Raw genomic sequence first — 21,453 nt, forward strand, 5'->3', positions numbered from 1 at the left:
GGGACATCAACCCAGAAGGATCCCTGTCGGGTTTGGGGTGCTCAGACCTTCAAGGAGATCAATCCAGGGGGGTCCCTGTGGGGTTTGGGGTGCTCAGACCCTCAGGGACATCCCCTGGGATGGTCCCTGGGGTTTTGGGGGACACAGGGATGCTGTCCCGGGGATCCCTGTGGGATTTGGGGTGCACGTCATGGGACTCATCCATGGACTCATCCTGTTCTCTCCCCTCATCTGCTGCTTGGCCCTGGGGGACCCTGTGGGTTGGGGAGGGGGCAGGGGGGGCTGTTTTATGGACTGTATTTTGGGGGGATAGGGGGGTGTCTCTGTTCCATGTCAGTGTTATTAAAAAAAGCTTATTTATTATCAGAAATATAACACCTACCTATGTGCAGCCCTGCCTGGCCCTGTGCTTTGGGGAGGGATCGCGGGTTTTGGAGGCTTTTGGGATGTTTTGGTGTCGCTGCTGATGGTGACACTGATATGATCGGGGTGTCTTTTGGGGACGGGGGTGCCAAAAGGGTCCCCCCACCTCTTCTGCCCCCAGACTCTGCCTGGCACCCCCCGATCTTGTGAATAGGGGGGTGGGGATCCTGCAGGGACACTGATCTGGGGGTCTCTGGTGAGTTTGGGGCGCACAGGGCTGTGGGGCGCTGACCTGGGGGATCCCTGTGAGATTTGGGGGGTGCAGGGACATGGGGGACACTAATTCGGGAGGGTTCCTCCATGATTTGGGGTGCTGTGGGCTGTGGGGACCTCATAAGCGGGCTGTGGGGGGGCTCAGGGACACGGGGACACCGTCCCAGGGGGACTCTTTGCCGTAGGGAGGGGCAGTTGCGCGCAGCGGAAGGATCACGGGGCGCGGCGGTGCTGCGACCGCGCAGGGGCGCCGGGAGCGCGCGGGGCATGCCGGGAGCTGTAGTCCCGCGCCGTCCCGGTAAGCCCCGCGGGCCCGGCAGTCATGGCGGCGGAGCGGCGGCGCTGAACGCGGGACTGCGGCGGTGAGCGGGAACCGGCGGGAGCGAGCGGGGGGCACTGCAGGGAGCCAGCGAGGGGCCCGGGGGCTGCAGAGCCCCGGTGCCACGGTACCGGGCAGAGCCCCGGTACTGGGTACCAGCGGCAGGGCCTGGAGCGCCGTTGCGCCGCGTCCCCCGGGCCTCACAGAGCCTTTCCGGGGTCCCTCAGGGCTCCCTGCACCCGCTCCCCGGGGCTCTCTGTGCCATCTCGGGGTCCCCCCTTCCCTCTCTGTTCTCTCCTCGGGGCCTCCTAGCTCTTCCCGCTCTCTGCCTGGGTCCCTCTGTGCCCTTTCGGGGATCCCCAGGTCCCCCCTTCTTCCTGAGGGTCCCTTTGAGCTCATCCCGCGTTTTCCTCTCCCTTCTGAGGGTCCCTTTGCGCCTTCCCAGGGTCCTCTTTCCCTGCTGAGGGTCCCTTTTCCCTCATCCCGGGTTCCCCCTTCAGTCCTGAGGGTCCCTTTTCGCTCTCCCGGGTTCCCTTCTCAGGGTCCCTTTTCACTCATCTCTGGTTCCCCACTCCCTCCTGAGGGTCCCTTTCCCCTCATCTCTGGTTCACCCCTCTCTCCTGAGGGTGCCTTTCTGCTCATCCCGCGTTCTCTTCTCCCTCCTGAGGGTCCCCCTTTCCCTCCTGAGGATCCCTTTTCGTTCATCCCGGTTTCCCTCAGCTCTCCCTGCTTCTTTTTGGCGTCTCTCTGTTCGCTCCCCGGGTCCTTTGACGTCTCCCCATTCCCTCCTGGTGGTCTCTCAGACTTCCCCACTCCTTCTTGGGGTCCCTCTCTTCCCTCACAACCCTTCTCTCTCCCTCCTGGCTCCCCCCCTGCACCCCAATTTCCCTCCCGGTGCCCCCCCTGACCCTCCCGGTGTCCCCGCTCCCCACAGATGGCCGGAGAAGTGGCGGACAAGAAGGATCGGGATGCATCCCCGGTGAAGGAGGAGAGGAAACGTTCCCGCTCCCCGGAACGGGACCGGGAACGGGACCGGGAGCGCAAGGGCTCCCCCCCGGCCAAGGAGCGGAAGCGCCACCGATCCCGGGAGCGCCGGAGGAGCCGCTCCCGATCCCGGTCCCGCTCCAAGTCCACAGAGAGGTGAGGCAGCTCCGGGGATCCCGGGGTTTGGAAAGAGCTTTGATGGCTTTGTCAGTGGGAAATAAAATGTTGTGAGGGGAGGAGAAGTGTTGTGAAGGTTTTGTATTGATAATTAATAAATATATATTACTATATTCATAAATATAATGACATAAATTATCAAATTACTATATTAATAAATATATTACTGTTAATATATTTTTCTTTGTACTCTTTTGAAAGGATATAAAGAAAATATTATTAACAGTGTTTATTTATTCTAAAGAGGGTAGAAAGAAAAATTTATTAACAGCATTTATTTATTTTAAAGAGGGTAGAAAGAAAGTTTATTAAGAATATTTATTCATTTTAAAGAGGGTATAAAGTTTTGAACCTGCTTTTCCTTCCTTCTCACCCTGCCTCAGAGCAGGAATTGGGGGATTGGGCAGCACTGAGCCCACCACACTCACTGCTGCATTGGCCAGGAAATCTCAAAACTAGCCAAATCTCAAATTTATCCCTGTGGTTTGTGAAGAGGTTTGATGGCTTTGTCAGTGGGAAATAAAAGCTTGTGGGAGGAGTAGAAATATTGTGAAGGTTTTGTTACGATCCTTATTACTGTTTCTTTTAGTTACCAAGTTTTTCTTTATACCATCTTTAAAAGGGTATAAAGAAAAAAATTATTAACAGTATTTATTTATTTTAAAGAGGATATACAGAAAAAATTATTAACAGTGTTTATTTATTTTAAAGAGGATATACGGAAAAATTTATTAACAGTATTTATTTATTTTAAAGAGGGTATAAAGAGGCTCCTTTTTAAAGTTTTGAGCCTGCTCTGCCTTTTTCCTCACCCTACCTCACAGCAACATTGAGTGCACTGGGGATTGGGCAGCACTGAGCCCACCACAGGAAATCTCAAAACTATCCAAATCTCAAACTGACAAACCAAAACCGCTGCATAGGGTGGGTGAGGGCTGTGGGGCCCTGCTGTGACCCCCCTGTGGGGCTGTGACCCCCCACCTGTCCCACAGGGATCGGCGGCACAAGGAGCGGGACCGGAAGCGCGGCAAGAAGGAGCGGGACAGGGACAAGGATGGGCACCGGAGGGACAAGGACCGTAAGCGGTCCAGGTGGGTCCTGTCACTTTTTTGGGGGATTCCTGCTCTCCCCTAAATCCCCTGGAGGTTTGGGATCCCCCAGGGCTGTACTTGGTTTCTTATTCCATGCTGTTTTCTTTGGAAGTTTGTCCCCGGGCAGGGGCAAAGACTCCAAGTCTCGGAAGGATCGGGAGGCGCGGAAAGCAGAGGAAGAGGAGGAAAATGCCCTGAAGAAGGAGAAGGTAAGGAGGTTGTGGGAGTGGCTTCATGGGGATTCAGGTCCCCAGGAGTGATTCCAAGGGATTCAGGTCCCCAGGAGAGGCTCCAGGGGATCCAGGTCCCCAGGAGTGATTCCAGAAGGATCCAGGTCCCTGGGGAGTGGTTCCTGGGGATTCAGGTCCCTGGGGAGTGGTTCCTGGGGATTCAGGTCCCTGGGGAAGGGTTCCAGAGGATTCAGGTCCCTGGGGAGTGACTCCAGGGGATTCAGGTTCCCACAAGTGGTGCTGACATCTGACCTCACTTGCAGGCACAGCCGCTGTCCTTGGAGGAGCTGCTGGCAAAGAAGAAGGCAGAAGAGGAGGCAGAAGCCAAGGTGGGAGAAGGAACAGGAGCCTCTTCCCTCTGCTGGGGGTGTGGATGTTTGTGGGGACCCCAGGAGGGAACAGGGAGGGCTGAGAAACTTGGGGATGCAGAGGGACCCCAGAAGGGAAGCAGGGAGTGCCAGGGGACACCTGGGGGGATTGTGGGATGGAGCAGGGAGGGCTGGGGGACTTGGGAGGGCACATGGGGGGCTGTGGAGACAGAGAAGGCCTGGTGGACCCCCAGGAGGGAGCAGAAAGACCTTGGGAGGGAACAGGGAAAGGTGGGGGGCCCTGGGAGGGAAAGGAGGTTTGGGGGGACACAGGGAGGGAGCAAAGAGAGCCCTGGCAGGGAGAGGTTTGAGGGATCCAGAGAGGGACAGGAGGAACCCAGGAGGGAAAGGGGAGGCCTGGGGACCCCAGGAAGGAGCAGAGAAGGCTGAAGGGACCCCCAGCAGCACAGGGGGTGGCAGGCAGGCCCAGTGTGACATTTCCTCTCTGCCATCCCAGCCCAAGTTCCTGTCCAAGGCGGAGCGGGAGGCCGAGCCCTGCGGCGGCGGCAGCAGGAGGTGGAGGAGCGGCAGCGGCTGCTGGAGGAGGAGAGGAAGAAGAGGAAACAATTCCAGGAGATGGGCAGGAAGATGCTGGGTAAGGACTCATCCCTGGAGCCCCTCACCCAGCCCTGGAGGTGGTTCTGGCTCTGAGCCCCTTCCCCTGCTCCCCAGAAGACCCTCAGGAGCTGAGCGCCGTGAGCGCCGTGAGCGCATGGAGCGGGAAACCAACGGCACCGAGGATGAGGAGGGCAGGCAGAAGATCCGTGAGGAGAAGGACAAGAGCAAAGAGCTCCACGCCATCAAGGTGGGGTTGGGGGATGATCAAGGGGGGCTGGGGGGAAGATGAGGGGTCTCACTGAGCCTGGGGTCCTGCAGGAGCGGTACCTGGGGGGTGAAGAAGCGGCGGCGCACGCGGCACCTCAACGACCGCAAGTTCGTGTTCGAGTGGGACGCATCAGAGGACACCTCCATCGACTACAACCCCCTGTGAGTGCTGGGGTGCCCCTAGGGCTGGGAGTGTCACTGTGGGGGTGCCAGGTAGCCCCCAGCCCTGCTCCTGATGCTCCCACCCTGCTCCAGGTACAAGGAGAGGCACCAGGTGCAGCTGCTGGGCCGCGGCTTCATCGCCGGCATCGACCTGAAGCAGCAGAAACGGGAGCAGTCGCGGTTCTATGGGGACCTGATGGAGAAGAGGAGGACGCTGGAGGAGAAGGAGCAGGAGGAGTAAGGTTTTGGGGAAGCTGGGAGGGTGCTGAGGGGTGTGTGGGGTCATGGCTGGCTTAGCTTGGTTGGGATGTGGAGCTGGGCTGCAGCAGGTCCTGTAGGAAATTGGCAGAAGGGTTCTAGAGGCACAGTGTAAGCCTTATCCACTTTCTCCTTCCCCTTCCTCACTCCCTTTTGTCATCATTTTCCTTGCCCTGTTCTCATTACCCTCCCTCATCCCCTCCCTCATCCCCCTCCCTCATCCACCTGTCCGTGTCCCCATTTCTCCCATCCCCTTTCCCTCTCCCATTTCCCCCATTCCCTTTCCCCTCATCCCCCTTTCCCCATAACTTTCCCCCATTCCTTTCCCTCTCCCTTTTCCCCATCCCCCTTTCCCTATCCGCTTTTCCCCATCCCTCTTTCCCCATCCCTCTCCCTTTTCCCCCATCCCCTTTTCTCCATCCCTCTTTCCCTTTTCCCTCATCCCCCTTTCCCTCTCCCTTTCCCCCATTCCCTTTTCCTTCTCCTCATCCCCCATTCCCCTTTCCCTCTCCCTTTTCCCTTATCCCTCTTTCTTTCTCCTCTTTCCCCATTCCTTTTCCCCATCCCTTTCCCCCATTCCCTTTTCCCTCTCCCTCTCCCTTTCCCTTTCCCTTTCCCTTTCCCTTTCCCTTTCCCTTTCCCTTTCCCTTTCCCTCTCCCTCTCCCTCTCCCTTTACCTTTCCCCCATTCCCTTTTCCCTCTCCCCATCCCTCTCCCTTTCTCCATCCCTTTCCCTATCCCCTTTTCCCCATTCTCCTTTCCCATCCCCTTTCCCCTCATCTCCCTTTCTCCCATTCCCTTGTCCCCATCCCTCTCCCTTTCCCCATCCCTTCCCTCCCTCCGCAGGGCGCGGCTGCGGAAGCTGCGCAAGAAGGAGGCCAAGCAGCGCTGGGATGACAGGCACTGGTCCCAGAAGAAGCTGGACGAGATGACAGACAGGGACTGGCGCATCTTCCGTGAGGATTACAGCATCACCACCAAGGGGGGCAAGATCCCGAATCCCATCCGCTCCTGGAAGGACTCCTCCCTGCCTCCCCACATCCTGGAGGTCATTGACAAGTGTGGATACAAGGTGGGCACAGAGAGGGGGAGCTGGGGAGGGGGGAAAAAGGGTGGTCAGGGGTTTGGAGAGGGGGAACAGGGCAAGTTCTGCTCCCAACCTGCTCCCCCCGGCAGGAGCCGACCCCGATCCAGCGCCAGGCCATCCCCATCGGGCTGCAGAACCGCGACATCATCGGCGTGGCCGAGACCGGCAGCGGCAAAACGGCGGCGTTCCTGATCCCGCTGCTCGTGTGGATCACCACCCTGCCCAAAATCGACCGGTGGGGACGGGGACACTGCTCCTGGGACACGGGGAGTGGCAGGGGGACACTGCACAGGGGTTTGGACTGTGGAGGTGACAGGATGGAGTGACAGGGTGACACTGCAGAGGGATCAGGACAGGGTGACACTGTGGAGATGACAGGACGGGGTGACATGGTGACATTGCAGAGGGGTTGGCATATGGTGGCACTGTGGAGGTGACAGGATGACACTGCAGAGGGATTGGGGCAGGGTTACAGAGTGACATAGTGGAGGGCACGGGGTGACACAGCTCAGGGGTTGAGACATGGTGGCACTGTGGAGGTGACAGGATGGGGTGACAGGGTGACACTGTCAGGGGATTGAGGCAGGGTTACAGAGTGACATAGTGGAGGGCATGGGGTGACACAGCTCAGGGGTTGAGACATGGTGGCACTGTGGAGGTGACAGGATGGGGTGACAGGGTGACACTGTCAGGGGATTGAGGCAAGGTTACAGGGTGACATGGTGAAGGAGATGGGGTGACACTGACGGGCACACACGTGGCACCGTGAGTGACACAACCATCTCCCGCCATCCTGCAGCATCGAGGAATCAGACCAGGGGCCCTACGCCATCATCCTGGCCCCCACCCGTGAGCTGGCACAGCAGATTGAGGAGGAAACCATCAAATTTGGGAAACCCCTGGGCATCCGCACTGTGGCCGTGATCGGTGGCATCTCCCGCGAGGACCAGGGCTTCCGGCTCCGCATGGGCTGCGAGGTGAGTGGTCAGGGGTCTCTGGTGTTGACATGACCACCAGGTGTTGGAAAATCTCTTTTTCCCAGCCCTGAGACTGAATAAGAAGCCAGGGTTCCTTGGCTCTCCTTCTCAAGGTTGTTTATTTTTTGTGATCTTTAACATTCTTTCTCTGACCTGCTGGGATCTGTCCAGCACATCGATTCATGGCTGTCTTGGTTTGGAAAGCCAGGTGTGTGCTAAGGAAGGCAGGAACATCCCCTGAAAAGGAAAATGTAAACCCTCTCCCCCTCCAAATTGCTATAAATTTTAAATTAAGGGGCTCTCAGGCAAAAAATTTGGGAGCAGGAATACCAGTTCTTAAATAGGGAGAAAAATAAAAGGATAAAATAAACAATGCAGTAATTAGAACAACACTGACCAAGTCAGAACCCAACCTGACACCCTGTGGGTCAGGGTGCTGGCAGCAGTCCCATTGGAATTGTGGCTCAGCCCTCCTGCAGTGCCAGGGGTGGTTCTGCTGGAGCAGGGATCCTGTAGGAAAGGGTGGAGTCTTCCTCTGGAGATCCAGTGGAAAAGGCAGCTGCTGCTGCTCTGGGGAATCCAGTGGAGAAGCCATGCTGGTGTCCCAGAATCTCCAGATAATATCTGGGTAGGAATGTTTGAAATCTCAGATTGTACCCAGGCAGGAATGTTTGAAATCTCAGATTGTATCCAGGCAGGAATGTTTGAAATCTCAGATTGTATCCAGGCAGGAATGTTTGAAATCTCAGATTGTATCCAGGCAGGAATGTTTGAAATCTCAGATTGTATCCAGGCAGGAATGTTTGAAATCTCAGATTGTATCCGGGCAGGAATGTTTGAAATCTCAGATTGTACCCAGGCAGGAATGTTTGAAATCTCAGGCAGGAATGTTTGAAATCTCAGATTGTATCCAGGAGGTTTTTTGGAATCAGATAGGTTTGAAATTCAGTTGTAGGGATGTTTGAATTCATGCAGATAGGTGTTTGAAATCTCAGATTGTATCCAGGCAGGAATGTTTGAAATCTCAGACAATTTTTTAACCCATGGAAAACACGGAGTCAAAGACACACAGAGGTGTCTTTGTGGGATCATTCCTACTTCATTGAGGGATGTTCCTGCTCCATGGGATCACGTTCCTGCCCCACTGGGGTTGTCCAAGACACACAGAGGTGTCTGACTCTGAGCCAAGGTCTTCTGAGACCTTCAAGGTCTCTGAATGTTTCTGCTTCTAGGGCAGTCAGAGGAATTTCCTGACAAATTGGGGGATCTTGGGGGATCTCAAGGGGGTCAGCTCAGCTTTGAGCTGCTCCCACCATCCCTCCTGTCCCCCCAGATTGTCATTGCCACTCCTGGTCGGCTCATTGACGTGCTGGAGAACCGGTACCTGGTGCTGAGCCGCTGCACCTACGTGGTGCTGGACGAGGCCGACCGCATGATCGACATGGGCTTCGAGCCCGACGTGCAGAAGATCCTGGAGTACATGCCTGTCACCAACCAGAAACCCGACACCGATGAGGCTGAGGACCCTGAGAAGATGTTGGCCAACTTTGAGTCCGGGAAACACAAGTACAGACAGGTGGGTGTGGGCCAAGGGTGCCCAGGAGGGTTCCTGTGGGGTGGGGAGGGATAATTTGGTTTTGGGGAAGGGGTTGAGGGAATGGGAGTCACATTTCTGCTCTGTGGAGGAATGTTCTTGCCTCACAGTGGATGTTGCTGTCCTATGAGGGGTCATTCCTGTCCCGCAAGGGGACATTTTTGCCCTGTGGGGTCATTTCTGCTCCATGGGGGATGTTCCTGCTCCATGGGAGGACAATCCCCTGCATGGGGTCATTCCTGCTCCATGGGGATGTTCCTGCTCCATGGGAGGACAACCTGCCCCCACTGGGGTCATTTCTGCTCCATGGGGGATGTTCCTGCTCCATGGGAGGACAATCCTGCCCCACTGGGGTCATTCCTGCTCCATGGGGGATGTTCCTGCTCCATGGGAGGACAATCCTGCCCCACTGGGGTCATTCCTGCTCCATGGGGGATGTTCCTGCTCCATGGGAGGACAATCCTGCCCCACAAGGGGACATTTTTGCCTTGTGGGATCAGTTCTGCTCCATGGGGGACAATCCTGCCCCACAGGGAAACGTTCTGCCCCATAGGAAGATGTCACTTCTCCATAGGGGAACATTCCTGCCCCACTGGGGTCACTCCTGCTTCATTGAGGGATGTTGCTGCCCCATGAGGGACGTTCCCTCTCCATGGGAACACATTTCTGCCCCACTGGGGTCATTCCTGCCTTCACTGGGGGATGTTCCTGCTCCGTGAGATCACATTCCTGCCCCACTGGGGTTGTTCCTACTTCACTGGGGGATGTTCTACTCCATGGGAACACATTCCTGCCCCACTGGGGTTGTTCCTACTTCACTGAGGGATGTTCCTGCCCCATGGGAACACATTCCTGCTTCACTGGGGCCATTCCTGCTTCACTGGGGCCATTCCTGCTTCACTGGGGCCATTCCTGCTTCGCTGGGATCATTCCTGCTTCGCTGGGGTCATTCCTGCTTCACTGGGTGATGTTCCTGCCCCATGAGGGGGCACATTCCTACCCCATCACAGGCGTTCCTACCTCACTGCGGGATGTTCCTGCTCCCTGGGGGGATGTTCCCTGCCCCACTGGGGTCATTCCTTCTTCACTGCCACCTGAGAGGATGTCCCTGTCCCCTTGCCTTGCAGACTGTCATGTTCACAGCCACCATGCCCCCGGCAGTGGAGCGCCTGGCCCGCAGTTACCTGCGGCGCCCGGCCGTGGTCTACATCGGCTCCGCGGGCAAACCCCACGAGAGGGTGGAGCAGAAGGTGTTCCTCATGTCCGAGTCCGAGAAGAGGTGAGGAGCACGGATTTGGGGGTGGCCTGGGCCTTCAGCATCTCTTTGCCCAACTATCTCCTCCTCCTCTTCTTTCTGCCCTTACAGGAAGAAGCTGTTGGCCATCCTGGAGCAGGGCTTCGACCCGCCCATCATCATCTTCGTCAACCAGAAGAAGGGCTGCGATGTGCTGGCCAAGTCCCTGGAGAAGATGGGGGTGAGGCTGGGCTGGGAGAGGGGTCACCCTGAGCCCTGTCCCCTTCATCCCCACATGGGGATGTGTGGAATTTTTCATCACTCGGGGTCACCAAGTGTGGTGTTGTTCAGAGGGGTCCCAGGACGAGGGAAGAGATGAGAAGGTGATATATTAAAACTACACTAAAAGAAACAGAAGAAAGGATTTCATCAGAAGGCAGGAAAGGAAAGGAAAGGAAAGGAAAGGAAAGGAAAGGAAAGGAAAGGAAAGGAAAGGAAAGGAAAGGAAAGGAAAGGAAAGGAAAGGAAAGGAAAGGAAAGGAAAGGAAAGGAAAGGAAAGGAAAGGAAAGGAAAGGAAAGGAAAAGAAAGGGAAAGGGAAAGGGAAAGGGAAAGGGAAAGGGAAAGGAAAGGAAAAGGAAAGGAAAAGGAAAGGAAAAGGAAAGGAAAAGGAAAGGAAAAGGAAAGGAAAAGGAAAGGAAAAGGAAAGGAGAAAGGAGGAAGGAGAAAGGAAAGGGGAAAAGGGAAAGGGAAAGGAATGATCATAAAATCTTGTGACTGACCAGAGAGTCTGAGACAGCCAGACTGTGATTGGCCATTAATTAAGAATAACCACATGAGACCAATCAAAGATTGCTGTTGCATTCCACAGCAGCAGATAATTATTGGTTTTCTTTTCCTCTGAGGCCTCTCAGGAGAAAAAATCCTAAGGAAAAGATGTTTCATAAAATATATCTGTGCCAAGGATGTGCCCCCCACTGACCCCCCCTGTTCCCACAGTACAATGCCTGCACCCTGCACGGTGGGAAGGGCCAGGAGCAGAGAGAATTCGCCCTCTCCAACCTCAAGGCTGGAGCCAAGGACATCCTGGTGGCCACGGACGTGGCCGGACGTGGCATCGACATCCACGACGTCTCCATGGTGGTCAACTACGACATGGCCAAGAACATCGAGGGTGAGGCTTGGGGGGCACTCAGGGGGGCACTGGGGGGTGTGTGCCCACGCTTGGGGTGCTTGGTCCTGGTGTTCCCTGCACTGGAGGGGCTTTGGGGGCTTGCTCAGCCCTGCTGCTGCCACACTGAACAGGCTGTGATGTTGCCCAGCTTTGGTACTGGGTGTGCAGAGGGTGCCCGGCCCTGGTACTGCCCTCACCAGGGGATTGCAGAGGTGCCCAGCCCTGGTGCTGCCACACTGAGGGGTCTGTGGGGTGCCCAGCCCTGGCACTGGGAGTGCAGGGGGTGTCTGGTTCTGGTACTGGGAGGGCATGGGGTGTCTCATCCTGGTACTGGGGGGCGCTGTAGGTGCCCAGCCCGGGTACTGGTGATACTTGGCCCTGGTCCTGGTGCTGTGTGGGGTGCCCAGCCCTGGCGCTGGGAGTGCAGGGAGTGCCCAGCCCTGGTGCTGGGAGGGCAGGGAATGCCCAGCCCTGGCACTGGGAGGGCAGGGAGTGCCCAGCCCTGGCACTGGGAGGGCAGGGAGTGCCCAGCCCTGGTGCTGAGGGTGTCAGGGGAATGGGGAAGTTTCCTGGCATTGGTTCTTGGGGATGGGGAGATGCCCAGCCCTGGTGCTGGGAGTGCAGGGGATGCTGCAGGGAATGCCCAGCCCTGGCACTGGGAGGGCAGGGAGTGCCCAGCCCTGGCACTGGGAGGGCAGGGAATGCCCAGCCCTGGCACTGGGAGGGAAGGGAGTGCCCAGCCCTGGCACTGCCCTGACACTGAACCCTTCATTTCCCCCCTCCCAGATTACATCCACCGCATTGGGCGGACGGGCCGAGCGGGGAAGAGCGGCGTGGCCATCACCTTCCTCACCAAGGAGGACTCCACGGTGTTCTACGACCTCAAACAGGCCATCCTGGAGAGCCCCGTGTCCTCGTGCCCCCCCGAGCTGGCAAACCACCCCGATGCCCAGCACAAGCCAGGCACCATCCTCACCAAGAAGCGGCGGGAGGAGACCATCTTTGCCTGAGGGTCCCCTTCGTCACCCCTCTGGGGACAGCAGGACCAGCAAGGCTGCCAGGACTGCTCTGGCTCTTCTTTCTCCCAGCTCCTTGCGCAACCCCAGGACTGCCCACAAGCAGAGATTGGGGCTGGGATTATCCCAAAAGATCCCCCCTGTTCTCCCAGTCCCCTTCCCAGTTTCCCCATGGATCAGAGGAGCTGCTGGAAGCTTTTTGGGGGCCGGTCCCTCCCTGCTGCCAGGGTGGGGCTGGTTTTTTTTTTTGGCTGTCCTGGGAACTGTCTGCACCTCATCCTTTGGGGTTTTTGGGGTGTTTATTTTTTTGTAGCTCCAGGCTGCAGGAATAAACCGGCAGCAGCGTTACCGGTGTCACCTCCTCATCCTCTCCCTTCCCTGGGTGCCACCTCCCATGGGGACAGATGCCAGCAGTGCCCTAAAGGAGCATTTTGAGGTACTCAGCACCCCCCTCCCCAAACCAGCTTCCCCCAATCCCCTCCACAGACACGGACACCAAGCACCTCTGAGCACTCGTGTGTGTTTCTGAAACCAATTACAGGGAAATCAGTGCTTTCTACAAAAGAAATTATAACAAATCTGTGGCCCCCACCCCATTCCCCCCCCTTTCCCCACCAATAATGGCCGCGGGGGGGGCTCAGCCCACGCCAGGACCCCCATTCGAGGGCGGTGGGCGCCGTATTTACAGGACTGTGGTGACGTGCGGTGACAGCATGGGGACGTTGGGGACAGGGCAGTGGGTGGTGCAAGCGTGGTGGAGCAGCCCCCACAGCCCGGGCAGCCCCCCGGGGACCCTCCCCATGCCGGGGGCAGGGCCGGGGGGGCCGGGGTGACCGGGGGCGGGGGGGAATCGGTGCAGAGCGAAGCGAGTGGTGTGAGCCACTCCTCCCGGGGGTCCCATGCAGGGGTGGGGAGGGGGCAGGCCAGGTCCCGGGGGGGGTGAGCAGGCACCTTCCCTTCCTTCCTCGGCTCTGTGCGGGCTGGGGGATGCTGCTACAACCGCCCCCCGCCCTCCTTACCTCCCCTTTTTATAGCGGGGGCACTCGCTGTCCGTGGCAGCTGCCCTGCGGAGAATGAGCCGACCTGTGATGGGTGGGGGGGACACTGAGGCAGGGCCAAGGCGTTTGTCTGTCCCCAGGCTCCCCAAAACTTCCGTGGGGAGTCCCAGGGCATCCTGACCGCCGGGCCCCCCCCCAACCTCGCTGTGCTTATGGCTGAAATCGTGCCCGGGGGGGGCCGGGCCAGAGGAAGCTGCCGGTGCTGAGTTCGATTGTCTGAGCACCCCCAGCGCGGGGCTGGGGCGAGGCGGGGAGCGCCCGGGGTTTTTGGGTGGGGGGCCGGTTCCCAGCCGTGCCCCCCCTATCCCAGCCCTAATAGCTGTCCTTGGCCCAGGGCCGGCTGCGCTGCCAGTTCCTGTCGTGGTTGCGCTCGCCCGGGCGCTCCGGCGTGCCGGGGCCGCTGCCGTGGTGGTGCCGGTGGGGCTGGTACAGGTCGGGGTAGGGATCCCCGTACTCCTCTTCCTCCTCCAGGTGCCGCGAGCTGCGCTGGGATGTGGCTCCCCAAGGCTGGGGCGAGGTGTCCCCCGCCTCATCCGATGGCATCAGGCTGTCGTGCTCCAGCGGAGAGTGCTCGCCCCGCTCCCCCAGCAGCTGCTGGCTCTGCGGGCAGGGGGTGGAGAGGTGGGGGCTGCGTGTGCCCCCCTGGCCCTGGCACCCTGTGCTGGGTCCCCCCCGGCCCTGGCATCCTGGGCAGGATCCCCTCGGGAAGTGGGGAGGGGGCTTAGAGTGCCCCCCCTCCCGGCCCTGGCACCCTGTGCTGGGTGTCCATAGGAAGCAGGGAGGGGGCTCTGTGCCCCCCACCCCATCTCTGGAGCCCTGTGCCAACTGTCCATAGGGAGCAGGGAAGGGGGGCTGGGGAGCTGCATGCCCCCCAGCCTGGGCACCCCCATAAAGAGCACGGAGTGGGACCCCAATCCTGACCTGTGCACAGAGTGGGACCCCAATTCTGACCTGTGCACGGAGTGGGACCCCAATTCTGACCTGTGCACCCCCCACCCTGTTCTGTGGACCCCTGTACCAGCTGCCCCTGGGGAGCAGGGAGGGGGCCGTGGGGACAGTGTGGGGGGCTGTGTGGCCCCAGCACCCCTATGCTGAGTCCCCCTGGGGACAGTGTGGGGGGCTGTGTGTCCCCCCAGCTGCCAGAGGGGCCCATGGCGTTACCTGCAGGCCTGGCAGGCCGGTGGGTGAGGGCACAGCGTGGGGGGCGTGTGGCGGGTGGTGCGTGGCACGCCAATAAACCTCCAGGTACTCAGCCAGGTGCTCACAGGCGTCCTCCAGCTGGTTCTCATCCAGGATCACATCAAAGAGCTCCTGGGGGGGCAGTGAGAGGGCTCAGGGAGGATTTGGGGGTCCCCCCCAGGCATCCCCAGGGTGAGGGGACAGGTAGCTCACCGGGGGGCACTGCACCAGCTTGTCAGCTGCCATCATCTGCACGTTCAGGTGCTTCACCTGCGACTTGCCCCTGGACTTGATGAGGCGCTGCAGGACCTGGGGAGGGGACAGGGAGGTGACAGCACCGTGGGGGGCAGCCGGGACCCCCCCCAGAGCCGTGGTGACCCCTCACCTTGGGGGAGGACACCTTGACATAGACGATGATGGGTGCCAGGGAGGTCTTGGCCAGCTGGGCAGGGTGGTTGATGGTGTCAGCATCCAGCACCACCAGCTGCAGGGACTTGGCCAGCTCGAAGATTCGCTCGATCTCACTCTGCACCTCGGCTGGGGGGACATGGGGGGGGCCGTGTCAGGCTGGGCTGGCCCTGGGAGGGGGTCCCTGTGCCCAAATTGGGGAGCCTGACCCCTCACCAATGCTGGAGCGGGTGGTGGAGCGCTCCAGGATTGCCTGCTTGCCCAGGTTGTTGAGGATGGAGCGCTTGGCCAGCGACAGGTCGGCTGTGATGTGGGTGATGGAGATCCTGGGGGGACACAGGGACGCCGTGGGCACCTGGGGACCCGCAGGCCGTGGAGGGAGGGGGGTTCTGGGTGGGGTGATGCTCTCACCTGCCATCGAATCTGTGCTTGAGGAAGTCGAAGAGCGCTTTCTGCATCATGTCCGTGACCTGCCGCGGGGCCGCCAGCCCGGTGAGCCACGGCAGATGGCACCGGCGGGGAGGTGGCAGCCGCTCAGCACCGTGCCACCGCCCTGGGCCGCGCCATCTGCCCTCTGCCGGCACACCATGGGCAGGGAAGGGACAAGGGACACAGGCCACCACCCTGAGGGCACAGCGAGGCCACCCTGCATCCCCCGTACCTCATATCCTTTCAGCGAGGGCCCCACCAGCACCACGGGCCGCATGGAGGGGACCACGTCGTAGGGTGGGATGTGCTGCGTCTGCGGGGGGACATGGGGGGGTGTCAGTGCCCTGTGCCCCCACTCCCGGCCAGGGAGGGGTCAACGAGCCTATTCCACAGCATCCTGGAGCCCTCCCAGCCCCATAACCAGGGCAAAAAGGGGGGGTGAGGTCTCTGCTCCCAGCCCACCCCAGAAACAGCCACTGCCTGCAGCCCCCTCCCCACCACCCCCTGCACCTGGGACTCACCTGCTTCTGCTTCTGCTTGGCTTGGGGAGAGAAGAGACAGAGGTTGGTGACAGTGAAGTGGGGACCCCCTCAGGACACCCACGATTCCCCTGGGCCGAGATTTGCCCTTACCTAAGGAGGGGGGAGGCGATCGCCGGCTCCCGCTGTCGCCGAGGCCCGAGGCATTGCCAGCTCTCCTGGGGAACAAGGGGGTGAGCGGGTGTTGGGGGTCCCAGAATGGTGTTGGGGGTCCCAAAATGGGGCCGGGGGTCCCATCCCTACCTGGCTTTCTGCTCCTGCTTCAGCCTCATGGCTTCCAGGCGCTGGGGGCTGGGGATGAAGGCGATGTCCCCCCCCTCCTTCACTAGGCGCCCGATCCACCAATCATTGCTGTATTTCTGAGCGAGGACAGAGCAGGGGTGAGAGCAGGGGAGGTGCCTGGCCCTGAGCAGACCCCTCAGCACCCCAGCTGACCTCCTTGATGTGCAGGAAATCTTTGGCTTCAAAGTTGATGGCGGCTCCCTGCACCGGGCACTCCTCATCCAGCGCCCCGCAGTAGCTGACATTGGTGCGCACAGCAAAGGCGACCGGCTTGTGCTGGGGGATTTTGGGGGTGATCAGCACCCCTGGGCCTCGGCAGCAACCCCGGACCGTGCCCCGGGTGTCTCCCCATCCATACCTTGGCCCTCTCGAGCTGCTGCTGAGCCTGGCTCTCCACCTCGCGCCGGGCGCCCTCACGGTCCTCTTCCAGGGACACGTCGGAGTCCAGGGAAGGGCGGCTGGTGTAGGAGTCCGCCGAGCCCTGGGGGAGCGGGGCTCAGTGCCGGGGGGCTGCCAGGGGACCCCTCACCAACAGGGACCTCGTGCCAAGGCGGTGCCAACCTCGGCAGGGGACCCTGCTGACCCCCTCCAGCTCTGGGGAGTCCACGGTGGCATCGAGCCGGCTGTGCCAGGTGGCATCACCCAGCACAGCTGCCCTGGGGTGAAGCCCCCACGTGCTGGGGGGGGGGTCGCAGGGGAGACCCCCGCAGGCTCAGGGATGGGGAGATGACTCCTGTCACGCTGCGATGTGGATCTTACCCCTGCCCGCCCCTCCATCACCACCCTGGGGTGCTCAGCCCAGCACCCCCGGCTCCCCCTCCCCGCCGCGCCGGTATTTACCCACCGCCCGCTGCGCTTGGAACAGGCGCAGAAGCTGCGGTGAAATATTTATAGGTCCCTGAATGTGGCTGAGCCCCCCCTCCCCGAGGCCCCCCGGGTCCTGCCGGGCTGAGCTCAGCGCCGCCCCCCCCCGCTAACCTGCACATCCCACCCCGCTCACAGCGGGGGGAGCCCGGACCCCCCCTCCAGCCCCCCCCGGGCAAAATGGATTCCCAGCACAGCCCCCCCCAACATGGCCTCCCCAGCACGGCCCCCCCAGCATCGTCACCGCGCCCCGAGCATCGCCCACCCCCCAGCACCCCCAGGATGGCTCCGCAGCTTTCCGGTGCTGCCCCCCAGCCCGACCCCCCATCATCCTCAGTGAATCCCCTGGTACAGCATCTCCAGCCCCCCCTCACGCACGACCCCCCATGGCCGTGGGGATCGGGGTTCTCTCCCCGCCTGCTCCCGGTCCTGGCGGTGGCGGGGGGACACGAGAGCGGTGGCGGCGGCGAGGAACAAAGGGCCGGGGGGCGGCACAGCACCCCCCGCACCGGGCATGAGCCCCGCACCGGGCACGGCCCCCCCCGAGGCGCAGCCCCCTCGTGCGCCATCACCACCCCGGGGGGCGCAGTTTCCCCCCGAACCCACCGCGACCCCCCGCGCACGGCCCCCCCCGATACCGCGGCCGGTACCGGAGCCGGTACCTCGTTGAGCAGGAAGGTAGCGCTGGAGTCAGAAAACGACATAGACGGGGCGAGCCGAGCCGAGCCCCCCCCCGCCCGCCCCGCTCCACCGGCACCGGCTCCGGTTCCGGCTGCGGCTCGGGCTCCGGCTGGCCCTGCCCGCTCCGCCGCCACCGCCCCTCCCCGCCCCTCCCCGCCCCCGCCTCCCACCGCCCCCCCGGGGCTCACGGAGCCGCCCCCGCCGCTCAGCCCGGGGGGGCAGTGGGTGGGTGCGTGTTGGGGGTCGCCGTTCTCCCTTCCCGGTGCTGGCGGGGGGTTCCGGCCCCTCTCCGGTGGGCACAGCGGGGGGGCTGCGCTGGCAACCGGGAGACCGGAGCGGTCCCGGTGAGGTGCACCCGGACGGGTCACCGGAGCAGCTGCCGGTGCCCCGGAGGGAGGGGATAGTTTGTTAAGAGAGCTCCGGGTGAGAGGAGAGTCCCGGGGCAGCGGCGGAGGGGCTGTGCAGCCTGATCGGGGTTCCGGGGCGGCGGCGGGGGGGTCCCGGTGGGTACCTCCATGCTCCGGTGCAGCGGCTCCGGTCCTGCCCCGAGCCGGCAGCAGCCCCGTCTGCAGGGCGAGCCCTGCGGCGGGGCCGGAGCCGCTCCCGCCCCCCCGCCGCGCCCCCCCCGCCCCCGAGGAGGGGGGCAGCGACGGGCCCCGGGGGACCGGCCCGGCCCGGCCTCCCCCCCCCGTTACCGGCCCCGCGGGACCGGCCCGGGACAGCTCACGGCCGGCCGGGGAACATCGGGGCAGCGCTCGGCGGGGTGGGGGCTTCGGACAGCGGAGGGACCGCCCGCGGCACCGGCACCGGGCACCAGAATGGAGAACGGGCCCCGGTACCGGGCACATGGCGGGGCCCAGCCGGGCCCTCTCCGAGGTGCTGAAGGGGCCGCGCCGGGCGCTGGGCCGGGTCGCGGGGTCCCCGGGGGCACCGGAGAGTACCGGACCAGCAGGGGCTGCCCCACGAGGGACACGGGATGCTCTGGACGCCCCGACAGGAACCCCCCGCCCTCCGCGGAGCCTCCCCGGTCCCCGCTCACCGCCGGCGGCCGGGGAGGGGGCGCAGCTCGGGGCCGGAGGAAACCGAAGCACCGGTGGAGAGGCGGCGGGGAGATCCGTGCCTCTCCCGGGCAGCGCGAGGAGCCGGCCCGGTGCCGGTTGAGGGAGCGGCAGGGGAGCCCCGCGACCCCTTCTACAGCCCCGCCTGGCCCGTTCCCCTTCCGCTGCCTCAGTTTCCCGGGGCCGCCCCCCGCGCCGCAGTGCCGGTGCCCGCCGCCGGCCCGGCCCTGACGCAGCACTCGCTATTTTTAGCCGCGGGGAGCGGCTGTTGCGATGCTACCGGCGCCCGGTGCCGGCGCCCAGCCCCGGTCCCGGGGGAGCGGCGGGGCGGAGGCGGCCCCCGAGCTCCCTCCAGTGCGGAGGTTGGGGTGGGAGACGCTCGGCCGCTCCCCGCTCCCCACCCCAGCTCCGCGCTTTAATGCGGAGCCGCAGCAGCGGCGGACCCGGGGCCGCCGAGGCTGCCCCGCCCCGGTGCCGGTGCCGGTCTCGGTGCCGGTGTAGGTACCGGTGCCGGCCCGCTCACCTGCCTGCGGAGGATGCTGGAGGTGGTGTCGGACGAGGTGCTGCCGTCCGAGCGCTTGAAGCGGCTCTTGCGCTTCGGGAGCCTCCGGGGGCTCTGCGGCGAGAGCGGGCGGTGAGCACCGGGCGGCTCCGGGCGGCTCGACCCCGCCGCGGAGCCACCACCGGCGGTCCCCGGCTCTGCGGGCAGAACCGAACCGGGCCGCACGGGGCCCGCGACGGCCGGGAGGGCTCCGGTTTGCTCACCTGGAAGGAGCCGGAAGCGTCAGGCTGCGGCGGGGCGGACATCCCCGGCGGCGCCCACCGGAGGAGCCGCGGGGATCCCGGCGGGGCAGCCCCACACCGGAGCGCGGCGCTCCGCGGGGAAGGGCCGCGCCGCCGCCACTGCCGCGCTCCGCATCACACGGGGCCGCCGGGGCGTCCCGGCCGTCCCCGCCCCCGCCCGCCCGCCCCCGCGCCCATCCCCGCGGCGGCCGCTCGGCGCCCCCGCAGCTGGGCAGCCACCGGGAGGCACCGGCAGCGGAGCCTGCCCACAACCCGCAGTGCTGCGGTGCCCGGCCGCGCCGTACCGGGCAACGGGAGCCCCCCGGGGCCGCCGCAGCCCTGCCCACGCCTGTGCGGGGATGCGGGAGCCCCTCCGCCCGCATCGCACCGGGACGGCTCCCGCCGCCGCCGTGCCCCTTCCACGGTTCTTTTTGCCACCCCCATACCGGGACATCTCCCCCCCCACCTCCCACGGGGTTACGCCCCCAGGGACTCCCGCGTGGGGCAGGCGGGGCCGTGGGGGGCTCGCAGCCCACCCACCCCACGCCCCGCGTCCCCGCCGTGCCCACGGCGTCGGCCGGTCCCGGTGCTGCGGCACCGCCGGAGCGGAGAGGCAGAACGGGACCGAGGGCCGGGGGGGGCACCGGGAGCCCCAGCGGCGCCCCCCCACCCCCCGCGCGGCGGGACTTCCGCGTGGGGCCGCAGGGACACGGCCCCGCCGGCGGCTCCTAATTAATGATTAATCAGCGCTCCCCGGGGCCCGGCGCCGCCGCTGCTGCGGGGGAGGGAAGGGAAGGGAAAGGAAGGGAAGGAAGGGGGGGCACGGGAGGTTCTGCCACGGGGGGGGAGGGCAGGGCCGGTGCCACGGGCACTCGTGGGGGTACCGGGGGTGGGGAGCACAGGGAGGGGGGACCCCCGTGCCAGGGTGGGCGTGAGGGTGCGTGGAAATGGGGAGGGGGGGTAAGGGGGGTTTGTGTGCAAATAAGGGGGATGTGAGTGTGTAAGGTGCTTGTTAGAGAGTGTGTGCAAACAAGGGGGCTGTGAGTGTCTAAAGAGTGGGTCAGGGTGTTTGTGCAAACAAGAAGGGCTGTGAGTGTGTAAGGGGTGGGTCAGGGTGAGGGTGTGTGTAAGAAGGGCTGTGGGTGTGTAAGGAGGGTGTAAAGGGGGTGTGCAAGGACTGTGTGCATGAAGGTGTGGGCGGTGCGTGTAAGGGCTGTGTGTGTGTAAAGGTGAGTGTGCAAGGGGTGGGTGTACTTGTGTGTGCGAGGCAGTGCGTGTGAGGTGCGTGGGGTCAGGGTGAGAGAGGTGCGTGCCCCTGTGTGTGTGTGTGTGTGTGTGTGCAAGGCCTGCGTGTGCAAGCTGCGTGTGTGCACCCACACCTGCGTGCACGCCTAGTGTGCCTAAGGGGTTGCACAGGTGTGTGAGCACGGGGATTCGCGTGTTTGCACACGCATATAGAGAGGTTTATGTGTGGGTGCATAACGGGGCTGCCTGAGTGTGCAAGGCTGTGCGTGTGCAAGGGCGTGGAAATGTGCAAGAAGGGTGTGTGTGCAATACCTATGTGTGCAGCATGGAAAACGTGTGTGCAAAGGCTTGTGTGTGCGTGTGCAAGGGGATGTGTGCGCGTGTCGGGGGGTGTGCAAGGCGGTGTGTGCACGCCGCGGGTGTGCAAAGGGATTCGTGTGCGTGAGCGTGCAACACGCGCGTGCCAGGGTGTGCAGTGCGTGCGTGTGCAAGGGGGGCACCGGGATGTGCCCTGGGGCGCTGGGGTAGGTGTGCAAGTGACACACTCGGGGGGGTTGTGCGGACCCCCCGCCCCTGTGTCCCCGCCATGTCGGTGCGCGTGTCCGTGCCCGTGTCCGTGCGCGTGTGCGCAGCCCCGGGGCTGCGAGTCCGCCCCCGCCGCTCCGGGCCGTACCGGGCCGTTCCCGCCGCCGCCGCTGCGCCTTTAAGGCCGCCGGCCGGGAGCGCCCGGGAGCGGATCCGGGCGGGGAGGGGGGCGGGCACCGGCCGGGGCGGGCCGGGGCTGCGCGGCCGCGAC

At 62.9% G+C, this 21,453-nt stretch overlaps 2 protein-coding genes across 3 annotated transcripts; one reads left to right on the top strand and one right to left on the bottom strand.

The window, feature by feature from the left end:
* Positions 1 to 880: 880 nt before the first annotated feature.
* DDX23 (DEAD-box helicase 23) lies at positions 881 to 12,479 on the top strand. The gene is given in 20 exon segments (XM_030967241.1): positions 881 to 998; positions 1,890 to 2,095; positions 3,109 to 3,207; positions 3,320 to 3,416; positions 3,701 to 3,766; positions 4,263 to 4,296; positions 4,299 to 4,400; positions 4,478 to 4,489; positions 4,492 to 4,610; positions 4,682 to 4,698; positions 4,700 to 4,792; positions 4,886 to 5,029; positions 5,897 to 6,122; positions 6,227 to 6,372; positions 6,937 to 7,114; positions 8,448 to 8,690; positions 9,836 to 9,987; positions 10,075 to 10,183; positions 10,941 to 11,115; positions 11,902 to 12,479. Coding segments are annotated over 19 exon segments (2,442 nt in total). The 5' UTR covers positions 881 to 998; the 3' UTR covers positions 12,126 to 12,479.
* Positions 12,480 to 12,619: 140 nt separating this feature from the next.
* On the bottom strand, positions 12,620 to 19,523 carry CACNB3 (calcium voltage-gated channel auxiliary subunit beta 3). 2 transcript variants are annotated; one of them, XM_030967242.1, is made up of 14 exons: positions 19,395 to 19,523; positions 19,153 to 19,245; positions 16,385 to 16,507; positions 16,180 to 16,302; positions 15,988 to 16,103; positions 15,838 to 15,902; positions 15,727 to 15,746; positions 15,438 to 15,518; positions 15,188 to 15,246; positions 14,993 to 15,102; positions 14,754 to 14,905; positions 14,582 to 14,677; positions 14,351 to 14,500; positions 12,620 to 13,789 (listed from the first exon to the last, which is right to left on the bottom strand). In XM_030967242.1, the coding sequence occupies exons 1-14, from the start codon at positions 19,434 to 19,436 to the stop codon at positions 13,502 to 13,504; spliced, it is 1,518 nt and encodes a 505-aa protein (XP_030823102.1). In that variant the 5' UTR covers positions 19,437 to 19,523; the 3' UTR covers positions 12,620 to 13,501. The 2 variants fall into 2 exon arrangements, with proteins under 2 accessions (XP_030823102.1, XP_030823103.1); XM_030967243.1 differs by lacking the exons at positions 19,153 to 19,245; positions 19,395 to 19,523 and adding an exon at positions 17,553 to 17,656.
* Between the last annotated feature and the right edge of the window lie 1,930 nt (positions 19,524 to 21,453).

Source organism: Camarhynchus parvulus, chromosome 29 (genome assembly GCF_901933205.1).
Source record: "Camarhynchus parvulus chromosome 29, STF_HiC, whole genome shotgun sequence".
Classification (NCBI taxonomy): domain Eukaryota; kingdom Metazoa; phylum Chordata; class Aves; order Passeriformes; family Thraupidae; genus Camarhynchus; species Camarhynchus parvulus.

What these genes read in the sequence shown, in the direction of transcription:
- CACNB3 (XM_030967242.1), bottom strand. Translation starts at nt 19,436, where the DNA reads ATGTCCGCCCCGCCGCAGCCTGACGCTTCCGGCTCCTTCCAG. An exon ending in AGCAGCTCGAGAGGGCCAAG is followed by an intron (nt 16,303 to 16,384) that starts GTATGGATGGGG and finishes AAAATCCCCCAG; the next exon opens with CACAAGCCGGTCGCCTTTGC. An exon ending in TCAAGGTGTCCTCCCCCAAG is followed by an intron (nt 14,678 to 14,753) that starts GTGAGGGGTCAC and finishes TCCCCTCCCCAG; the next exon opens with GTCCTGCAGCGCCTCATCAA.